This window comes from Neolamprologus brichardi, chromosome 4 (genome assembly GCF_056152115.1).
Source record: "Neolamprologus brichardi isolate AB-2024 chromosome 4, ASM5615211v1, whole genome shotgun sequence".
NCBI classification, from domain to species: Eukaryota; Metazoa; Chordata; class Actinopteri; order Cichliformes; family Cichlidae; genus Neolamprologus; species Neolamprologus brichardi.
The window spans coordinates 14249312-14270660 of NC_142107.1; the positions used below are offsets into that span (position 1 = coordinate 14249312).

General features: G+C 40.7%; 1 protein-coding gene across 2 annotated transcripts in view; it reads right to left on the reverse strand.

The window, feature by feature from the left end:
* kcnt2b (potassium sodium-activated channel subfamily T member 2b) overlaps nucleotides 1-20031 on the reverse strand; it is a 41916-nt gene extending 21885 nt beyond the window's left edge. For both annotated transcript variants that reach the window (XM_035908078.2, XM_006791321.2), the window contains exons 1-6: nucleotides 19574-20031; nucleotides 4332-4411; nucleotides 3506-3608; nucleotides 3191-3253; nucleotides 2414-2462; nucleotides 1963-2022 (exon numbers count right to left, since the gene is read on the reverse strand). In XM_035908078.2, the coding sequence (XP_035763971.1) occupies nucleotides 1963-2022; nucleotides 2414-2462; nucleotides 3191-3253; nucleotides 3506-3608; nucleotides 4332-4411; nucleotides 19574-19662 (444 nt within the window). In that variant the 5' untranslated portion in view covers nucleotides 19663-20031. The remainder of the gene's footprint in view (nucleotides 1-1962; nucleotides 2023-2413; nucleotides 2463-3190; nucleotides 3254-3505; nucleotides 3609-4331; nucleotides 4412-19573) is intronic.
* Between the last annotated feature and the right edge of the window lie 1318 nt (nucleotides 20032-21349).

Sequence of the window (21349 nt, forward strand, 5' to 3'; positions counted from 1 at the left end):
TGTGTTAGGTCCCTTGTGTCTTTTGAGGAAGGAAGCAGCATTACTCAGTTTCCACTAAGCCTTTCTGCTCAATTAAGATGTCAGCCATAGCTGTTTTTATGTCTCTCCCGCCTGCATATGGCTGACCTGAATCTGACTAGTGTAGGTGGACAGGCATAGGCTATGTCCACAGGAATCAGTCAGCTCTAAATGCTAAGGTCTCTAGCCTCCAGAGCAATCTGCAGAGAGAGCGCCTTATAAGCTTATAGTTTCAGATCCAGACACACATTGATGAATTGCCTTCCCTCTGCCTGGAGAAGGGCGGTCCTCCCCAAAAGTGCTTCAAATGTGTCCATAACAGGACAATGCTGAGGAAACCTCAAGGAGCTCTGAGGTTCTTTCCAAATGCAAGAGCAAAGGAGCAGCATCAAAGGAGAACAAAAAATGTCAATTTATTAGAGTGTACCCAGAAAATCTGCTTTTGTTTCTCTAAAAGAGATTCCAGTTTCAGGGACTGCCCTAAACAACAATGACATAAAAAAAATTAATTAAAAAAAAAAAAAACGAGTGGTGGTGAAAAAGACTTCTCCTTCGATAGGTCACATTAACTCACCAGAAATGACTACAACCCAGAATTTGAAACAAACAAACAAACAAACAACTGAGCAGGAGATGAGGTTTGCTGCTTCCAGCTGGTGATTCTTGGTTTGTTTTATACCTGCAGATGTCAGACAGCAGCAGGGTACATCCGTGCACGTTTCCAAGGTGAGAGTTGTGCCAATTAATGCATGTTGCACAACAGCGGTAATTTAATTAATTACTCATTGCTCAATTATATCATAAATGGAAACTACTCAATCTACCAGCAAAACAGCTATAGCATTAGTTCAAGCAGGGTATGACGTCACTGAGGAGGTAGATCAGGTGGTCTACTAATTGGAAGGTTGCTGGTTTGATCTGCTCACAATGCATTCATAAGAGTGTGAATTTACTTCAATAGAATTCAAATTAGTTTGATTTATATAGTGCCAAATCACAACAACAGTTGCCTCAAGGCACTTTATACTGTAAGGTAAAGAGTCTAAAATAACAGAAAGAAAACCCCAACAATCAGGTGGCCCCCCTATGAGGCAACACTTGGCAACAGTGGAAAAGAAAAACTCCCTGTAAACAGGAAGAAACCTCCAGCAGAGTCAGGCTCAGGGAGGTGCAGCAAATGATTGGGGTTGAAGGGAGGGGGACACACTGTGGAGGACAGACAGCTTAATAATAACGAATGATTAAATGCAGAGTGATGTAAAATGTGCAAAAGAGTCCCTGCATAAACGTTTGTATAAATGGTTATATAAAGTGCTTCGAGCGTTCAAGTAGTAGTAGTAGTAGTAGTAGCATAGAAAACAGTTCATTTACCATATTATTTTCTACATCCGGGGAATATCTCATATAGGGAATATCCCCCCCATCTCACGCCATAGTTGCTGTTCATCTGAAAGCCACTTTGCAACCCACCTCTAATCACAGATCCTCCTGTCGTGTTGCTTGCCCCCACCTTAGCATTTAGGGGCAGCAGGAAAGCTCCCAAAGCAGAGCTGTGGCACCCAAATAAAATTACAGCAGGTGTAAATAATATTCTTTTGAGAACATTTTATCAATTGAGATAATCTTGTTTAATCAAAAAAGAAATTTTAGATGCCAAAGAAGGTCACAGTTTGTAAGCTTCAGCTTCATTAAAAAAAAAAAAAACCTGATCGATAACAAAGCTCACAGCACATAATGTTGTTGTTTTTACTAAATGAGGTCATGAGGAGCATTAATGTAAAAATGATCTATGGTTGAAAGACATAATGCCATCACTTCAACTTTAATAGCACAGCAGAAGTGTCCAGTGGACAGTCACCACCATCAAGCATCAGAAATCCATGCAAATCCCCCACATACACCACCACAAACAGGCTGGCCAACGGGGTCGTGTGAGTGGCTCACCTTGTAGCTGAGATACACGAGTAACATAGTTTCCGAAAAGCTGATGAAAGCCACAAGCACCTGCAAAAACAGAGAGCGAGAGAGAGAGACTAATGTGGAGAAACAGACAGAGGGAGAGCAGACACAGAAATTAGGAGTCGCAGAGATGGGGAGCGTGGGTGGAATCAGTGGGTGTGCTGATGTTTGAGCTTCAGAAGGAACAGGTTTAAGTGAAGCAAGAGACAGCCTGGTGTCTGATGTACATTTATATGTATGTGTGGGTAACCACATTGTAACTGTAAATATATGTCAAGTAAGAATGAGCTGAAATAATGTGACCTAAATTTAATTGGCAAATAAGCCGATAAAGCGAACGCAGATATTTTGACTTCTGCACATTCGTGCATGCAGAAGTGATCAGACACAAAAATGGAGGCCTTGTTTACATGGGAATGTTACAGATGTATCTAACCTGCAGTGCCCACAGCGGTAGAGGTCTGTCAACCCAGATGATCAGCTTCCTGCAGAGGTGGAAAAAAAAGGGAAGAATGCAAAGTGGAGGAGACAGATGTCACAAAGAAAAGCGAAAAAACAGGCAGACAATGTTAAAATTAAACTAGACTAATTAAACTGTGCTGATGATACTGTATAATCATCATAACTGGATAATTATCATATTGTAAGAGGTTAAAGGAAAGTAACCCCCCACTCCCCCCAGAGGGAAAAATAAAAGAACCTGGGCTTAAGGCTGCTTGGCACGATGCTACAAGTCTACTGCCTGGAGCAGGAGGTGGCCCATCCCTTTCCTGAGCTCACTGAGTCAGGCTCCTTATTCATTTGGCGCCAGAGCTTAGCCAATGTCATCAGCCACCAATTAGATCAATAGGTCCCTGAGCAGGAGACAGGGCAAGGCCCCAGGTCCAAACACACCTCCTGGATTCTATCTCTGCTCCTGTATATTAGATACTCTGTCTTCACTAGATCACTGTTGATTAGGCTGCACAGGCACTGTGTGCATATTATGTTAGCAGGTAATCCATACAGCTGAATCGTGATAAACGAAGGTGGATCAGTAATGTTTAATTTCAACATTATGGATTGCATCGGTTAAGCGAAGTCGCATTAATTGCATTATACAACATTTCCGGCCGGAGAGCTGGTGTCGTGGATCACGGTATTCCGGGATGGTTTCATGGTCCTATTCTGCAGGCTAAAACCATCACTCCTAATTAAAGCCTTGCATGCTTACCAGTCAAACTCACTCCATGGATGGGATGACGTGTTTTGTTTGGTGCAGTTAACTCCGCTCACACTGCAGGGGGTAAAACCACATGAACAGCATGAATAAGACATCTTCATCCCAGCAGCTTTCATCAAAACTGGACTGAGCCACTAAACGGTTCAGTTTCCAGACTTGTTTTTCTCTCCCTCCATAAAGTTACGGGATACTTTATACACACACACATACACACTGCTGTCCCCTCTACTGACTTGTTGCTTTTGCTCCTGCTATCAGAGAATCTTTTTTACCCAGCTGAGCCATCGTTCACGCCATATTGCTCACCAGTCCTGTCTTTGCTCTTGCGGGTTGTCCAGCAGGACTCGGACGATGTAGAGGAGGCAGCTCAGCACTTTTAGAGAAAAGTTGAACATTCGCACTCGCAGACCTGCAGTTCAAAAAAGAAATAGCCAGCGAGTCAAAGACAACACCAATACGGCAGAATTTATGAAGATACAATTTATTCAATGCTATCAATATCCTTGATGCATGATTTAAAAATGTGACACAGAATAAAGCTCTGCAGGGTTCTTTTAAGCAGTGCAGTGCTCTTTGAATCTGTTATGATTAAAGCTTCAATGAAGACATGACACAAATTCTTAAGAAATAAATCCTCTGGGCAACTAGGAGTATTTCATATACCACTAATTATCACTACCAGAAAGCTTGAAAGTCCTTCTGAAAGTTGATTCAATGTGATCTTTTCAATGTGGATTTCTGGCCAGGACTAACAATACTTGGCCTAATGTAGCTGAAGTGCACGCGTGTAGTATATTGCCTAACTAGTAAACAACCCCTTGATAATTCACAATAAGCCAATTACCTCCCCCCCAAAAAGCAACTTGTGTAATCAGTAGAAATATTAATATTACTGTACACCATCCTTGTAAATGAGCACACTGATAATCAAACCCGCTACACAGACATTTAAGCAGGCACAGAGAGTGGACAAGTTGAATAACTGGTGATGAAATGCGGAGCAAGAATGGCAGCACACCACACATTAAAACTGAACCAGTTGTTCAGCTGAACAACTGGTTTGGAAAAGAAGACAGCAGACAAGAAATTCACTCAACCAGGGAAAGCGTGATCCCGAACACGGGCAACTTACTGGATCTTTGGTTTTTGATGAAGAACAGCTTGAGGCGCTCCTTAAAAGTGTTCTCGTTCACATAAAACTCCACCTGCACCCTGAGAGAGGTGATGGAGAGATGGGCAGAGTCAGTAATAGGCAAATGGAGATAACAACGGCACAAGAGAACCCAGAGGAAAAGTACTAGGAAACTGCTTCAGGTGACTGAGGAAATAAAATAGCTGGAGTCAAGTCATGAGACAGAAGAGAGGAAGCGAGTGAAGTCCTATGAGATAAAATAGGGTAAAGGTGATGAAGAAAAACAACACAATTGAACAAATTCGACATAGAAAGGGTGATAATGATTATGTGACCACGGAAAAGTATGTAAATAAGATGCTGTGGACTGCTGCATTAAAGACTAATGGGTTTTGGAGGAAATGGTGTTCCTGCTTGTCCGCCTGCCCATAGGCCCAGACAGCTGCAGTCACTCTCGTTATCTCCACTGATTAAATATAGAGCAACAAATTACTTCCCTCTGATGTTTCTGCTGAACATGGGAGGCCATAATTACTGCTCTTTCTCCCTTTTCATTCTGGCACCCTCCTGTTAGAGGGGCCCGCACGCACACACATTACTGTACACACATGGCCCTGAAACACACACCTGCAACTGGGTCATTAGTATTATTAGACCATTCATGTGGCCATCTGACATGGATTCTTGTGGAGAGATATGATGAAGAGCCACTCTTCAGACAGCTCTTACATGTGTACAGACACATAATCAGGCACTGTCACACACAGACTGTATTTCCTGTCTGACCACCTCGGGGGAGAATTCTCAGTAGCTCCCCTTTCATCCTATGGAGGGAAGAGTGGATGACTCAGGTCGAGGATAAAAACGCCAGGCCCGGCACGCCAGTGGTCTCACACAACACAGGCAGATGAAAGAGAGGCAGAACAACTGCGGTCTATTCTCCTGTCTGCAGGAAGAGGAAGAGGTGACGGCAGTCGTGGCGGTAGTTGAAGAGGTGGTGGGGGAGCCTTCCCGGGGTTCCAGAGTGACGTTATACCACCATGAAGTGCACACAAATCAAGATAAAACTACACACCTTCCCAGCAAGGGGGGGGGGGGTAGGCTTGTTGGGGTGGGGTGTAATTGTCGTCTCTGTTACTATGGCAACGCAGAATTCAGTGTCTTTTTCCTTGACTCTCTTATGAGCACATGTGAACAAACACACACTTGTGGAAAGTGTTCAGCCACCGGAGCTGATGGCCCCGCTGCAACTTGTCGACGGTTCCCTGCGCTCTGAGCAGATTGCTGACAATAATGCTTTCACACACATGATGAAAAACACACAAAAATAATAGAAATCCAGATGAGCATGGGCTCGCGAAAGCCCAGAGATGTGCAACGGCACCTTATTGTTTGCAATATGGATACTGTCTCCCCCTGTAGAGTCAAACTCAGTGTAGTTAGTTAATTAAACTTTAGTCAACAGTTAGTTTTACAAATTATAACATGTTTACTCTTCATTAGTAATGTTACAATTTACGATATTATGTAGTGAGAGTTCAACACGGTGTATTTTTTAATGATTACAATGCTATTGTAGTTTTCTAGTAAAGGTTTTACTGTATTATAAATGTATCCTGTCTAACTCCTCAAAGGTGGACACTTGGGCACGACACTGTTGGCATCGTATTTCAATTTACTGGGTCCACTTGAGCATCAAAGTCTTTTTCCTAAACCCAAGACAAGTTGCTGCTATCTAGAACTGTATGATGTAGACTGCTGCCTCCACCCATTAGCCAACTTACATTCTCCTTAAAACTCTGGGAGGTGCGTGTCGTCATGATAAAAAGTACCCTAACTCCATATTTTGGACAAAAATGAAAGAACCAATCTGGATAAAAATATGTAACCAGTTTATTATTTTTTTTGTCCTGTGATTGGCAGTGACTGGAAAAACAATCCAAAGCTCAGCAAGTAACTAATAGTTAGTTAAGAAATGCACATTTATATTTAAAAATCTATTATAAAGTGTAATTAAAGTGTAATTAACATAACATATTCCACATTATTAACAATGGCTACTATAAAGTGTTGGACTGGATATTTCAGCTGTAAATGTGTTTAGTGACAATAAAAGGCATTCTATTCTACAATAACCTTATTTGTGGTTAAAGTTTTATATCCAGTGTCAGGTCACATTACTTTGCACTTTGCCATCTTTTAAGGGTCACTTTTAGTATTTCCAGTTAACTTTTTTTTTTTAAACTGTGTGGCATTCATGTTACTGTTACTCAGCTAGTGTTGGCAGGTCTGGTGGACCCACTGCATTATCATGTTATATCAATACACCCCTTAACAACAATTTATGTAAAACAAACAAAAAAATAACCTAACAGATGTTTATTTTATTAGTGGTTAATATTTGGAATTTGCCTCAGTTAGATAACATTTATGAATAAAAGTGCTGTTCATTTTTTATTATTATTATTATTGATAAAATGTATTAGAAACTGAAAAAATAATCCTGACCTAACCATCCTAACAGGTAGGAAAAAAATGTATTGATCTTGAACAAGTATAATTAAAGGAAGGGTTCTCAACACTACTGACGTTTATTTCTTTGAAATAAATTAGAAGTGAATCAAGTTCATGCCATATTACATATTAGTCCCAACAATGAATAAATGATAAATACTGATCGATAAGTAACAACTCAGGCAAAGCTATTTATTTATTGTGTCCCACCACCAATTTGCAGCTGGGACAAAGCGTGACAAACTACAGATGGTTTCTGCAGACATACAGCAGGGCATGTAGAAGGAGGACAGTGTGGACAAAGGTACACGGAATTGGTGTAGTCCCGAAAACCACACGTGTAGTGTCAATGTGTGTGTAAAGTCATTGAAAGAGTTTTATTTTATATGTTTGTCACAGGAAATGAGCCAAAAACAAGAAGTCTGAGGTTCAAAATGGTAATAAATTGTGTCATTTTTTATTTTGGTAAACAATGAAAACAGGTTTATCAGACCTAAACATCAGACACGAGTTAATTAAAATTGGTCAAACAGCATCTAAGACACTTTTTGCATTGCTTTCATATTTCAAAAGTAACCTTTCTGATTATGTCTAAAGCTACATTATATTCTAGTAAACATCAGCTCCTCTTACACTCTTGAGTGGGGCTTCTTTTGAAAAGCTCCACTGTGCCAAGTTCCTGGTTATCATCCTCATAACAAAAAAGGTAAACACTAAAATGTTTACTTTCCCTTGAACTTATCTGGCCTTTTACAACCACATACATCTCAGGCTGCACTTTAAGATCTGACGGTGACAGTGTTTTTCTCTCCTGCGCCAAAACATTTTTATCGCCTGTTTGTTCTCATCTTAGGACAATTTAGGTGACATACGTTCTTAAATCCTGCCATCTGAGTATTTATTCATTCCAGAAAGTCCTCAAAGCCTCTTCATATTTTGTGAGACGAGAAGAGGATAATTTCAGAGGTCATTCTAGCCTTGATGTATTTCTCTAAGCAGAAGCTTTTCCACTTGAGTGTACAATAGAGGATGAAAAGTAAAGTGGAAATATAGCCCAATAAAGACTTGAGCCGTAGGATAGATTGAAAGTCGGGAACTTTAATCTAAGGGGAAGGTGGAGGAGAAAAACATATTAAAAACTCATAAAGAGCATTATTTCAAAACAAAAGACAAGCAATCACATCACGATGATACCCCTGGGCAATAGCCTCGTTCCCGCCCCAAGGCCTTCTAAGAAAGTGAAATGAAAATAAACGATTAGATAATTGTGGGGGAAAACTGGTTTGGCTCATGTTGTGCAGAAAATAACATATGTCACTGAACTGGGGAACAGCGAGATTCATCACGAGGGAGAAACTCCCATAGAGGTCCTCTCCTCTCACTCTCTGCTCTGACGCTCCTTCAATAACGTTGATTGATCAAGCTAATTATTTACAACCAGCGAAAATTATCTTTTGGAGTTTAGCAAAGTAAAACTAACAGCTTTAACAGCTGGAAACGAGAGCACGTGACTAAAGAAGCATAACAAAAACGAGCCCGGAGAGATTTCACATTTGCATGGACGTGTGTGACGGGGAGGCAGAGGGAGATAGGGAGGACTGAAACACAGACAGATAAATGTGGTTAAACAGACGCAGACAGATGGACAGACAGACAGAAGGGGACATGCGGAGGAGGATCTCTGAGAAACACAGAGAGAGAGAAAGAGAGCTGAACCTCGTTCGCCTGCTGCTTCCACCCATGCCTGAGCTCCATAATGACACAGCATTGGCCGTCTAATGACACAGTGGAAGAGACTAAAGAAACCCAAATCTATGCGCACAAAGCAGCACAACATAGGCTCATTATGACCTCCACACTAAAACTCTGAAATAACAGTCATACCAGCGACAGAGAACAAGCAGGAAAATAAAGTAATCGAGGCAAAGATTCTATCAGGGAAATCAAAGCTTGTTATGTTTAATGAATGAAAAGATGATGTCTTTGGAAAATTAAATCCAAAGAAAATATTCAAATGTGCTTTAATACACGAGATGGGGAGTTTTTCATTGGAATACACATAAAAAAATTACACTAGCTGCTTGCAATGAAAGTCAATAACATATGATGCCATTTATACACTCGTCACATACACCCTACACTTTATTAGGTACACCATGATAGTAACTGTTTGAACCGCCTTTTGTTTTAATTCTTCCCAGCACAGATTCAGCAAGATGCTGGAAACATTCATCCGATATTTATTCCCATATTGACATGTAGCACCACACAACTGCTGCACATCCATGATTAGAATCTCCCGTTCTACTACCATACACTGTGCATTTACCCATTGCAACACATCCCAAAGGTGGTCTGCTGGATTGAGCTCTGGTGACTGTAGAGGCTGTTACCAATTAGAGATGATTTCCTGTTATGCTGTTGGAATAACATGTCATAATGTGGTCATAATTCATTCAGACCTGAAAACGTTTTTCCAATTTTGATGACCACTTTTGTGAATTGGAGCTTCGGGTTCCTGCTCTTAGCTGAAAGCCTGGCACTGGGTGTGGTCTTATGCTGTTGTAGCCCATATGCTTCAGTGTGTTGTGCATTCAGAGATGCTGCTCTGTATACTTTGGTTTTAAATTGTGTGTATTTGAGTTACAATTACCCTTCTATCACCTCAAAGCTGTCTGGCTTTTCTCCTCTGACCTCTGGCAGGTATTTTCACCCAGAGCATTGTACCTCGCAGGATATTATCTCTATTTTAGACTCATTCTCTGTAAATCCAAGAGATGGTTGTGTAGGAACTTTCCCATAAATCAGCAGTTTCTGAACTCTTTATAACAGCTCACCTGGCACCAAAAAACTTGCCACATTCAAAGTTACTTAAATTGACTTTCTTTGGATATTAGCAGGCTGTCTTGAGCATGCCTAAAGGCCTCAGTAGATTAAGATGTTGTCATGTGATTGGCTGATTATATGTGTGTATAGAATGCACATCTACCTCATATAAAGTTAGTCTTAGAGTAAAACATCGGACAGTATCAAGGATTGGAGTACTCTGCCAGGCATTTTAAAGAAGAAAAACTCCATTGCTGCATTTATTATCTGGATGGGGAATCGCCCAGACTGGAAGTTATTAGAATATTGGAAACATCACCAAGGCTACATGAAACAGCTGGAGAATAGACGAGCTGATGCCGCTACATTGCAAGCCCCAATCCGAGCAGCAGTGAGGAAACATCCACCTGCTGATGTGACCGACCAACGCTCGGCTGGAAAATCTGTTTGAAAACTCAGACAGGACGACAGCAACTATTTGCTCCTCTTGTCACATGCCAACATGCCCCGAGCATGGCATGAGGCAACTGTATGCTAGAGCTGCCTGTAGTGTATGTTTAGCTTTGGCTAATTTCAGTTGTTTGTTCAGTCCCTGCACAATGAAAAAAAAGTCAGACTAAAGGGCTGCCCTTTGTCAGAGATTCTGCTCATAATCCTTTATTGACAGAATTTCAAATAAGTAAGCAAATAATGTTTACTTAAAATGACTGAAAACTAAGTGACACCAGGATGATAAGTAGTACAGTGGATTGTGCTTCGGATTAAAAAAGAAAGTATAGATTTCAGTTTTGCAAAAATAAAGCTCTAAGAAATCCCCAGGAAGACTCCAGACAGTTAGATATGCTAGTAGGATGATGGTTAAAGCTGCACCTAAATATTAAAAAAGCCAAACATCCCAGCATCTCAACAAGCTGCTGAGTTTTGCAGAAGAGATTTGAAACATCAAGAGTCCCATTTTCCTGCTTAAAAAAAGGTTAAATAAGTATAAAAAGGAAAGAGCTTTCCAGAACAATGAGAGCTCATGCTGGGATAACATGGGTTATCTCTTGTTGTGGAGTCCCACCAGACTGAGAACAAGCTGTCATTAAAGCAATGGGTGGAAGGGTGGAAACTAGATATTCTGTAGTTCACAGACTTTTTTTTCCACAGTCAAATTTTTCCTCAAATTGTCAAGCTGATGTTCCAGCGATTATAATCAGTCTTATTATACCACATTTTTTCTCCCTACTGTAAGGACTATGGCTACCAGCGCACACGAGAGACTGTGAGTCACACCTTTTCACAGCAGACTCCGATCTGCGCATGAATTAAATGAGTAAATAATGACCATTTTCAATGGCAGTGATAATACTCCTGCTAAGTTAATAATTTTTATGTACACGAATGAATAAAAACCTTTTGTATTTTACAGGCCTGTAAGAGGAGAGAGCCCGTGGACACTTGTGCCAGTCGGTTTGAGTTAATCCAGCTTCGGCTGCTCCGTCCTCGTGTCACAGCAGGGATGCTCAGGTGTGTTATTGATGGCTCAGTTCTACTTAGTGGAGGTGCTGCTTTTATGCATGCTGCCGTAGTTAGTGGGACGCTAAAGAAAGCCGAGCCATTGTTAATTCCACCTGTGCTTTCCCTACTGTGATAAGCCAAGATGTCTGCTGGGTAAAAGGTCAGTGATGGCTTTTTTTTCCCCTTTTTCTTTGGAACTGGGTTTTTCAATCCAGTCCAATTCAATTTAGCTTTACTGGCATAAGCATAATTCGACACATGATGGCTAAAAAAAAAACAAGTAAGCTGCTAAACTACAGGTGCACCTGCTGATTATTTTACCTGAACAACTCTCGGTAAAAACACTTTACAAAGATTACAGGTTGTGCACCCATTCAGGCCACAGATGCATCCTTTAATTACACCTTTTTTTTTTCTCCATGAGGTGTTTAATAAATACAGTTGCTTTACTTTGATCAGTCCAAATTGAGTCAATCAGATAAAACTACAGTGCTAAGCAAAGAGTAAATGATCGTCCTGGCAGACAATTAATAGTCCTGAAGCACTTCCAAACGCAGGTGACATTTATACAGATCAGCCAAAACATCAAAGCCTCCAAAAAAGCTCTGACCTGTTGGGCAATAGATGAGGAACCTCTGGGGGTGTCCCGTGGTGTCTGGCACAGACACGCTGGCAACAGATCCTCCAGACTGTGCTTGTGTTTCATAGCACAGCAACACGACTGGCTTGATATTTACAGGCTTGGCTGTTATGCAGGTTTTTGGGGGCAAGTGCGGGCCATAACAGCCATCATTGCACATTTATTTTCCCATACAATTGAAGAGGTTTAAAACTGTCAATTCATCCCTCAAACCTCTAAGACGTACAGAAGAAGTGCTACAATCAATAAAATGCTTTTAATCTCTAAAAGGAGGAGAGCAGCGCACACATACAGCGTAAAAGTTTTTAAGGAAGGTGTTCTCATTGATTGAAAGAAACGTGCTTAAACATATTTGATGTTTATTATTTGGTTTCTTGATTGGGTTAATGGCTAAACAGGGGAGATTTTGTAATCATAAAGCACACAGACGATGAATGAGAAGACAACGAGAAACAAATAGATTGCGCATTTTACAAGAGGCGAGGTGTACTCTGCTTCTGCTCCAACCAATGGCTGGTGTGACAGCCTGTCCCTGACCCAGATATGCAGCCATTACATGTGTTTGACAATTTTGAAGTGAGGTGAAAAAGAATACAGAAGAGATCGGAATGAGAATATGTGTCCATATCTTTGCTAAATGAAAATCCATTTCTTGTGGTTAAAAGTTTTTTTTTTTTTCTCTAAGACCTCAATGCAAGAGATGGCACCGACTGAGGAGTGACTTAAAAGATGCAGCCGTTTCCTTTTTGCCCCTCTTTCTAAATACCAAACCAAAATCAATTTCACTGTTGTGAAATTGATTTCACTGTTGTGAAATTGATTTTACCACTCCAATGAACAAAAAGCTACGCTTTAATTATCACACAATTATGACCGAGGTTTTAAAAGTGCTGTTTTTTTATTGTTTGTTTTTCACTCTGTAACTGAGGGGGAAAAGAATCCACACATGTCAGTGCCATGACTGATTCTGCAAGTATATATTTGCCTGGACAAAGAACAGCAGGAGCAAAGGGGCCATCGTTTACAAGAAATGTGCAAGGTATTTTAAAGCATACTGACAATAAGAAAATAGCACTGGAGTTTTTGGTCTGAACCATATCCTGAGCAAACTCTGGTTTCCCACTGATTAAAATTTGCCACATATTATCTGTATGCATGATTCAGCCATCATCCACCACTGCTTCCTAGTGTAGTCATCTTACCTCACCCTTTCCTGAAATTATCATCTGCTGCTTATTGCTTAAAGGATCTGCTGACACATAGATGCAGTCTGTTTTGTTCACCTGAAGGAAGAACAGAACATGATGGTTCATTTTAAAGGTTGAATTTAGAGAAATGCACCTCCTCTGCCTTGGCAATATTTCCTCACTAAAAAAAAGAAAAAAGAGTGAAAAAAGAGAGAGAGAGACATTAATTTCTCTTATCATGAAACAAAATATAGGCTGAATTGATGCAAGTCATTAAAAATCACGCAACGCCATCCTATCTCCCAAGTCTCTTAAGATTACTTTAGTTTCAGATATGCTCAGACATTTAGCATTTGATTATGTCAACATAAGATATTCATCTTTTTTATTGCCAAATAACCACTTTGAAGATGACGTGAGATGCAAAGAAGAGTGAAACATAAGAGGAATCATCTCTCTTCACTGTCCCTGGTGTCCCTGGGGCTTCTTGGATTTCAAAGATAACTCCTGAGGTGTATTAAGCTAACATAGTTTGGGAATAGGGGAGCTTCAATCAGTGGACAACTGCGTTTGTGATCTCCCACAATAGTGTAGCACAGCTTGCTGCCCCCACTCTGATGCCATGGGACCTTCCAGCAACATCCAAACACGGCAAGAGCCCAGAAGCGGTCAGGCACACGCTAGTCAGCTCTGTGGCTGTGTTAGCATCCACAGCAGGAAGGCACTTAAGTGTTGACAGCGCTCATCTAAAACTGAAAGGCTGGTTAGGGAATTCAATGTTGTGGTTACTAAGCCCCAGCGGTGGGGAAAAAATAAAAACAAATAAAAACAAATAACCATGAATCTAGATGCCCATAAGAGAAACTGCCATCATTTTCTTTCTATAGTGTTAAAAAAATGCATATCAAATACAATAAACCAGAGCAGAAACTGCCTCTGTAATTACTATATGATTACTATTACTATCTTACTATATTACTTTTACATCTAGGAAAAATTGTTTTTGAGGTTTAGCTGACTGTGAGTTTCTTTTAATAAGCATCTATAGATCCAAAACTGCTTTCATTTTAATATGACAGTGTAATATTTGAAGGTGTGAGAGGGGATTTTTGAAGGAGAATAACGATTAGAAATGAATTTGAAATTAACCACTAATAGGCAGATCTTGAACCTCCTTTTGCCTTCAGAGCTGCCTTAATTCTTCATGGCACACATTCAACAAGGTGCTGGATGTGTTGCTCTGAGAGTTTGGTCTATATTGGCTCAATAGCCTCACACAGCTGCTGCAGATTTGTTGGCTGCACATCCATGATGTGAATGTCGTGTTTCACCACATCCCAGAGGTGCTCTGTTAGACTGAGCTCTGGTGACTGTGGAAGCCATTTAAGTACAGTGACCTCAATGTCACGTTCAAGAAACCATTTTGATGGTTTAGCGACATGACACCTTACCCTGCTTGAAGCAGCCATTAGATGAAGGCCAGACTGTAATCAGAAAAGGGAACCAACAGCCTGAAACTGTTGATAGAAGGCAACATACATCCATTTTTAAATGTTCTTTGCACCAAGACTCATCAGAACAGGTAAAGTATTTTTCATTTTCTGTTGACAACTTTGGTGAGCCAGTAGGAATTGGGTCACTCATTTCTTGTTCTCAGCTGCCGGGAGTGCCATCCAGTGTGGTCTTCTGCTGCTTTAGCCCATTTAAGTTTTAATCTAGAGATGCTCTTCTGCTGAAGATTCTCAAAAGTTCAGCAGTTTTGGAGATACTCAGACCAGGCCAATAGGCACCAACAATAATACCACATTCAAAGTATGTGTGTGTGTATATATGTATCCCCATCATATCATTGGAGAGTCTGTTTCCAAAGATTTTGCAAAAAAATTGCCAAATCTTCTCTGCCAATGGCAAACAGCTTATTATACTATTATCTCTTCTTTTGTGTCATTTATTGGATTGGATGATTGAAGTCTGAAGAAACAAGGCATATTGGTAATTTAACAATTTCTTCATTTAAGAAACAGAGGCCTCAGTAGCATGTGGACGAATCATACACAGCCACAACAGCCTGGCACCGCCTTCTCATGCTGCTCACCAGCTTGGTCACACACTGATGTGGGATGGCATCCCATTCTTTAAAGAGCATTGTTCCAAGTCAGCCAGTGTGGGTATGTTGGTCATTCTAACATGAACAGCATGCCCAAGCTGATCCCACAACTGTTCAGAGTGATTGAGGTCAGACCTCCACGGAGGCCTTTCCATCCTCTCCACTCCAAATTCTAGAGGTAGTTTCTAATAAATCCCACTCAGTGTTTTATCAGTAAAGCTGCAACTTGGTGTTGAGGAACACCAGCTTGAAGCTGACACTGACTGACCGCTGTACCATGCTGACAGGTTCTGTATATATACATACATATATGCACACACACATATATATGCGGGGTTGCTACAGTAACAAAAAAGAAAAAGAAACTAAAATGTGACTGTGATAAACTATGACACTGCAACTAAAATGAAATGTCTCTCACTCTGCCTTAGGTAACGTCTTCCCTGTTGTGTAGACAGCCTTGTCACAAAGAGAGCAGTGGCTCGTGTTCAAAATATTGTTTCCAGCAGAATTATGCTCAGACCGCATATACACCCTGCATTTCCCCCAATCATACCCCGTCATTTGTTCTCAAATAGTTCTGTGTTTTTACCACATGCAACCCATCCTGTTCTCCTATATTAATTAGAGTGTCATTTATGGAACACCTTTTTAATTAATAGAAAGAGGCATTCATGAGACCTGATGCTTTAGTTTTATTAGCTCACTTCACTTTATGTTCCAAGCTTTCCATTAACAATTCAGACCCCCGCCCCCCTCTTCTCCCACTCACCCCACCAATTACTTTCCATTAACAAAGTGTTTCTAAGTTCACTTTACATATTTTCCAGAAATAAATGTGCAGACACGTACAGGATTCATAAACGAGGCGATGAGTTGTGCCTGCTCCCTCTTCACCTCTTTTCTCTCATCCAGGCATACATTTGATAGATATCACTTTTTCAAGTGACTGTTTATCATAAAAGCTATCTATTGCCAAGAACCTGCTTTATGTCAGTTCTGGCTTGCGAGATACCCGTGATGCATAATACATCTCTGATTCCACAGTTCTGGACAGAGATAGTCATCAGCTTTATAATCTGAGTTATGAAAGATATGAATGAACCTTACAGGGGCTCTAAAAGACACACTAAAGGACTCTGGAATCCACCTTAGTGCCAAATCAAAGGACAGTAAAACTAACTGGAACATGAATATTGACAGTATTGATGGATCATGCGCCACGTTGGCCTTACTAGATTAAGACTTGACAGGAAGAATTAAGAGAGAAGAAAGGGGAATAGGGACACGGGGAGAAAGGAGAGCAGACTGAGACGGAGATTAAGCGAGAGAAGATGTGGAGGCGACAGCCAATAAGAAATTGTTTTAAGGACAAAAGCCTGTCATTTGTATGGTAATCCTGGACTCAGACATAAGCTCCCACTGAGGATTTCTATTGTGGAGCAGAGGAGACTGTTGTATTTAATTCACCTTTAACAAAATAATTATAGAAGTGGAGAAGTGTAATAGTTATGTGTGCTTCTGTGCTGGCCATTTTAGCAACTTTGAGGAAAAAACATGTTGCTCTGCAATACAGCAAAACGTACTTTCAAAATGTATATGTCAGAATAATAATGCATATCATTTTGGGTGAAAGAATCATAGCCTTTTGTAAATCTTTGATTAGTGCTAACAACCATGCCATGAATTAATCAGTTACAGGACTCAATATCAAATTAATTTCAAGCAAAAACCAGACAGCTCCTTACTCTGGCAAAATCCTTACCAGCCTGCAAAAGATCTGTATTTAATTGTTTAGTCATCTGGCATTTCCTCTAAACAGAAGCCTCTGACTCGCTGCCAAAAAATATAAATGGTAACCATATAAACAGAAGAGTGGCAATAAAATGTTTCTGCGTCTTCGCTACCGACACAAATGACAAAATGACCCACATTTAATTTTTGATCAGTCACCAGAAATAATCTTGATTTAGGTTTTGGAGTTATGGGAGCGACAGAGCTAACAATAATTGGCTGCCGCAACCAAAATTTCAACAGCCTATTCAACCGTAGTCAAATTCTGTCTTGGACTTCATTCTTATCCCGTTTTATTAACTGCTTGTTCCAATTTGAGGAAAGAAAATGCAGCCACTGCTGAATTGTCGAGACAAAATCTGATGTTTGCAGTTTAAGCCGAACATGAAGCGAACTGAAGGACCAGCAGGGGTAGACAAAAAAAGGAGTCATGCACCACACGGATAAATGTATAGTCAGAAAGATCAGATCCCTGTGTGTGAAATAAATTATTAAATCGATTCCCATCTTTAAAAGCCTGCTAGAAATTCTTAACTTAAGGACCTTTTGTTGGCTACGGTAAAATCTATTCGACTGAGTTACAGGAGCAGTCTGGGGGGTGGCTGCAAGGTATTGAAGGCACTTCAATCAGAAACGAGAGGGATGGTGGAAATGTGAAATGAGGGAGATGTATGGACACACACAAATGCACACACGCAAACACACACTTAGAGCGACGCAAACAGAAGAGAGGAGGACAGGGAAAGGCCAGCGGAGGGTGACAGAAGAGGGATTAAAGGGCTCAGTAACGCACGTTTTTCCAGAGCACACTGTACCATATGTGTCAAGGAGATAAGTTATGCATACACACACTAACATTTTGATGTGAGAAAATATGTTGGAGTTAGGGGATGTAGTCATACTGTACAGAGCTATCTGTGCACCTGAGCCCAAGGGAAGTGTCTGCTTATTTATTTGGGGTGTTTGTGCAGACTAAGGCTACTTCTATAGATTTCTGGCCTACAGCAGGAAAACTCTGTGTGATTTAGCTGTAATGAAGCTTAATGTCACTATCAATCATATTTCTCACTTTGCTCCCAACGAGGAACTGAGATCAGCATGCTGACCCCTCCACTCGACTGCTCTTTCATTTTCATTTGTGTAAGTCGGCGTGCGGACGCTAAGAGAAATCTATGAAGCGTGGCAAAAAGAGACATTGGAGGTATTTTTTTGTTTACAAAAGCTCATTATCTAGGTAGTGGGTAAACAGCTACTGCTTGTGTATGTGCCAGACACTAGAGCTCTGACAAATGACAAAATAACATGCACAGTACACACACCATTAATCAGTACCTGTCTGTCTTCCAAGGCACTTAAAGGATATTCCTGAAACACCAATCAACATCATGTGTTTGCGGGTTATTACAGCACATCTGTGGCACCAGCATACACAGAGTCCTCTCCAACTGTCTCAGCAGCCCTTCCAACCAAATTATTCACATCCACACTTCAGCTGTGTATTAATTTGGCTTTTGAAAGATTCATTTTAGTTAAATTACCTACTGCATTGTCATTGGATGTTTTGTCCCCCCCCCCCCCTCCCCCCCTCCCCCTCCTATAGAAGATGAGGTATCTGACCTATAAAAGGGTCCTCTCATGTCTCATAGACTTCTAAGAAACAAGCATCATAACCTCTCTAATCTGGTGACTGAGGTCACACTGCACTGAAACATTTGTCCTGGGGCAATGGCTGACAAATTACAGAAGGCTGGGAGCAGAGAGAACAGGCCTTTTTAGACTTTTTAGCTGTTCAGAATAAGAGCCCCTAAGAGGTCAGGGCCACAGAAGACCAAACATACAAGTTATAAATCCAGGCAATGCTTAAATATTGACCGATCGCGTCCTCTGCGTTTTTAATAACAACTTTCCCCAATAATCTGATTTGAAACACCCACACAAGCCCACACGTAAGGGTTTTTGGGCCTCAATTCCACATAGCAACAAGAAATACAGGCACGATGGAGGTTAAACTTTTCCATTAGCCAGCATAATGAAATTGTAGAATTAAGCAATGCATATCCTATATAGCACATCAAATCTACTGGAGAGTAAGCAAAGGTTAATTGCTAGTTACTGAGGGAGACCATTTGAAACTGCTTACCCAGGTGGCAGATGTTTCACTGTAAATCTCAGAAACGAGGGCTTTAGGGAATACATAAAAAGGGAATAGCCCAATGTAGGCATTCCTTGCTGTAACTGTTCTTTAATTCTTCTCATTTGAATTCAATAGAAAGGATTTTTTGTAACACTTTATATGTGTAGATTTGCACAAACGCGCCTCTTGCACAAAAGAAAAAAACAACAACTTAAGATTAAGGTGTCTTTTAAAATATGTTTTCTTTTATGCTTTCATATTGCCTGTATTGTCTTAACAGTATTATCACCAGTCGCCTCTGCGCACACAGGGAGACGAGAAAACCTGTTGCAGCAGCGCCCTTTAAACAGAACTGCAAAGCTGACCATAAAATTCTCCGAGACATTCATGCACCTGATCTGTTGAGATCAGAGTGATTTGATGGCGGTGCAAAAGAAATGAGTACTTTCTAGACACAGTGATATAAGGTTCTGATGTTGTACTGATGCGCAACGGATTCGGTGCGCCGTGCGTAAACGCTACAAGCAGCTGCATTCATACCTGTCGTCACTCTGCCAGTCCCCGAGCAACAGGTCTCGGAACCGGTACCGAGGGGGCAGCGGGAGCACCTCCTTCTCCAGTTCGACCATGGTCCCCCTCCTCAAAACCCAGAGACAGAGACAAATACCACCGCAAATCGCAACTCCACAGCGAGGAGGTGATCTCCTCCAAAACCAACTCAGTTCCTCTTCCTTCTGCTATTCAGAACATAAATCAGTAACGAACACATTGATACACCTCATGGTACCGTATTCGTCCTTCTTCAGAAAAAAAAGAAAAAACATCTCTCTTCTCTGCCACCCGTCACAATGCAGCTCTACTTTTCTTCACACTGAGGCAACAGGTCGAAGATGTTCATCCGTCGGTGGGTAGGGGTGGCTCCACTTTTCTGTGACAGCTGGAGAGCAACTGGTTGTCTCTCTTTAACACCAGCATCCTCCCTGCCTGAGCTCCACATGGACGCACTGACTGCAAATGTGTAAAGAAACGTCGAGGAGAAGCTGTTGCCACTTTCCTCCCCTCCCCTTAGTCTAACCAAAATAAACATCGACAAAAACTGTGATTTTAATATTATTTTCAATTAGCAATAAGCTCTCTCTCCGTCCACATCTGCTCTACACTGTGAACGATAATGATCTCTGTAACCCACGATAATAATAATTAAACTGTTACACATACGCACACGTGATGCCCAGAAATATCTACTGCACTGTAGAGACCAGCGCGGATCTCAGTCGTGAGTCTATTTCGGCGCTATAGTTTTCCACATTTTTCTTCAGTATTATTCTTTTCATAAATATCAGCTGTTGGTGGTTTTCAATCAGGAGACGTGTTTGTCATGTTGGGAATTGCTCTGCTTTAAAAATTAATGAGAGCAATTTATTTAGTGCAAGGCTTTGGTCGTACATATTCATTTCCAGACACTTAACACGATTCTGCACGGCTTACCAAATGAGCTCTGAGTGCTGCTGCTCTCTTACTATGTATACATATGCTAAGTGTATTCAAAATACCCAATCAAAGCAGAAGATGCAAAAAAAAAAAAAAAAAAAAAACCAAAAAAAAAAAAAAAACCCCACACAATTAATCACAGACTTTAAATAAATAAATAAAATGGAAATCCAGGCCACCATTTGAATTCTGCATCCTCCCTTAATGGACATAATCAATACACATAGGTAATTAAGGGAATAAAAGCTTGCAAACTTACCGCTTTACAGTTTCAATCAGTACTCAAACATCTGTGCTATATATTAGTCGGTCACACCTATCAGGGGTTTAATCTTGTAGAAACTCTTGGTCACAACAGAAGAGGTGATGAAATTCAAATACGGTGCTTAAGAGGCCTGTTGACCCAAAGCTGCAGACAACAGGTGTTATTCAAATTAACTTTCATGGATTAATATTGATAAAGCAGCCCCTCCGTGGGCTCCACACAAAACCAAAACGTCAAAAGGTTTACTGCCATCTGAGGTTGATTAGATCGATGTTGTGCTTGGATTGTAAGCATGTTGGCGTCAGTGCGTTTGTCCACTCAAATGACTCATCTAAATGTAAATGTTTGTTATTTTGCGCTTCCAGACAGATTAACTTTATCCCCAATTAGGAAACTTGCACAAACATATTCAGTTTGTGCAAGTTGCACAAGTTTGTGCAGTAGTTGCATCCATTTCGCCCTCTGGTGGCCAATCAGGAAGCAATCTTCATTTATCTTTGCAAACAGCTGACAACAATTTGTCTGTTAAAATTAAAGTTAAAAGCTGAGAATATATACAC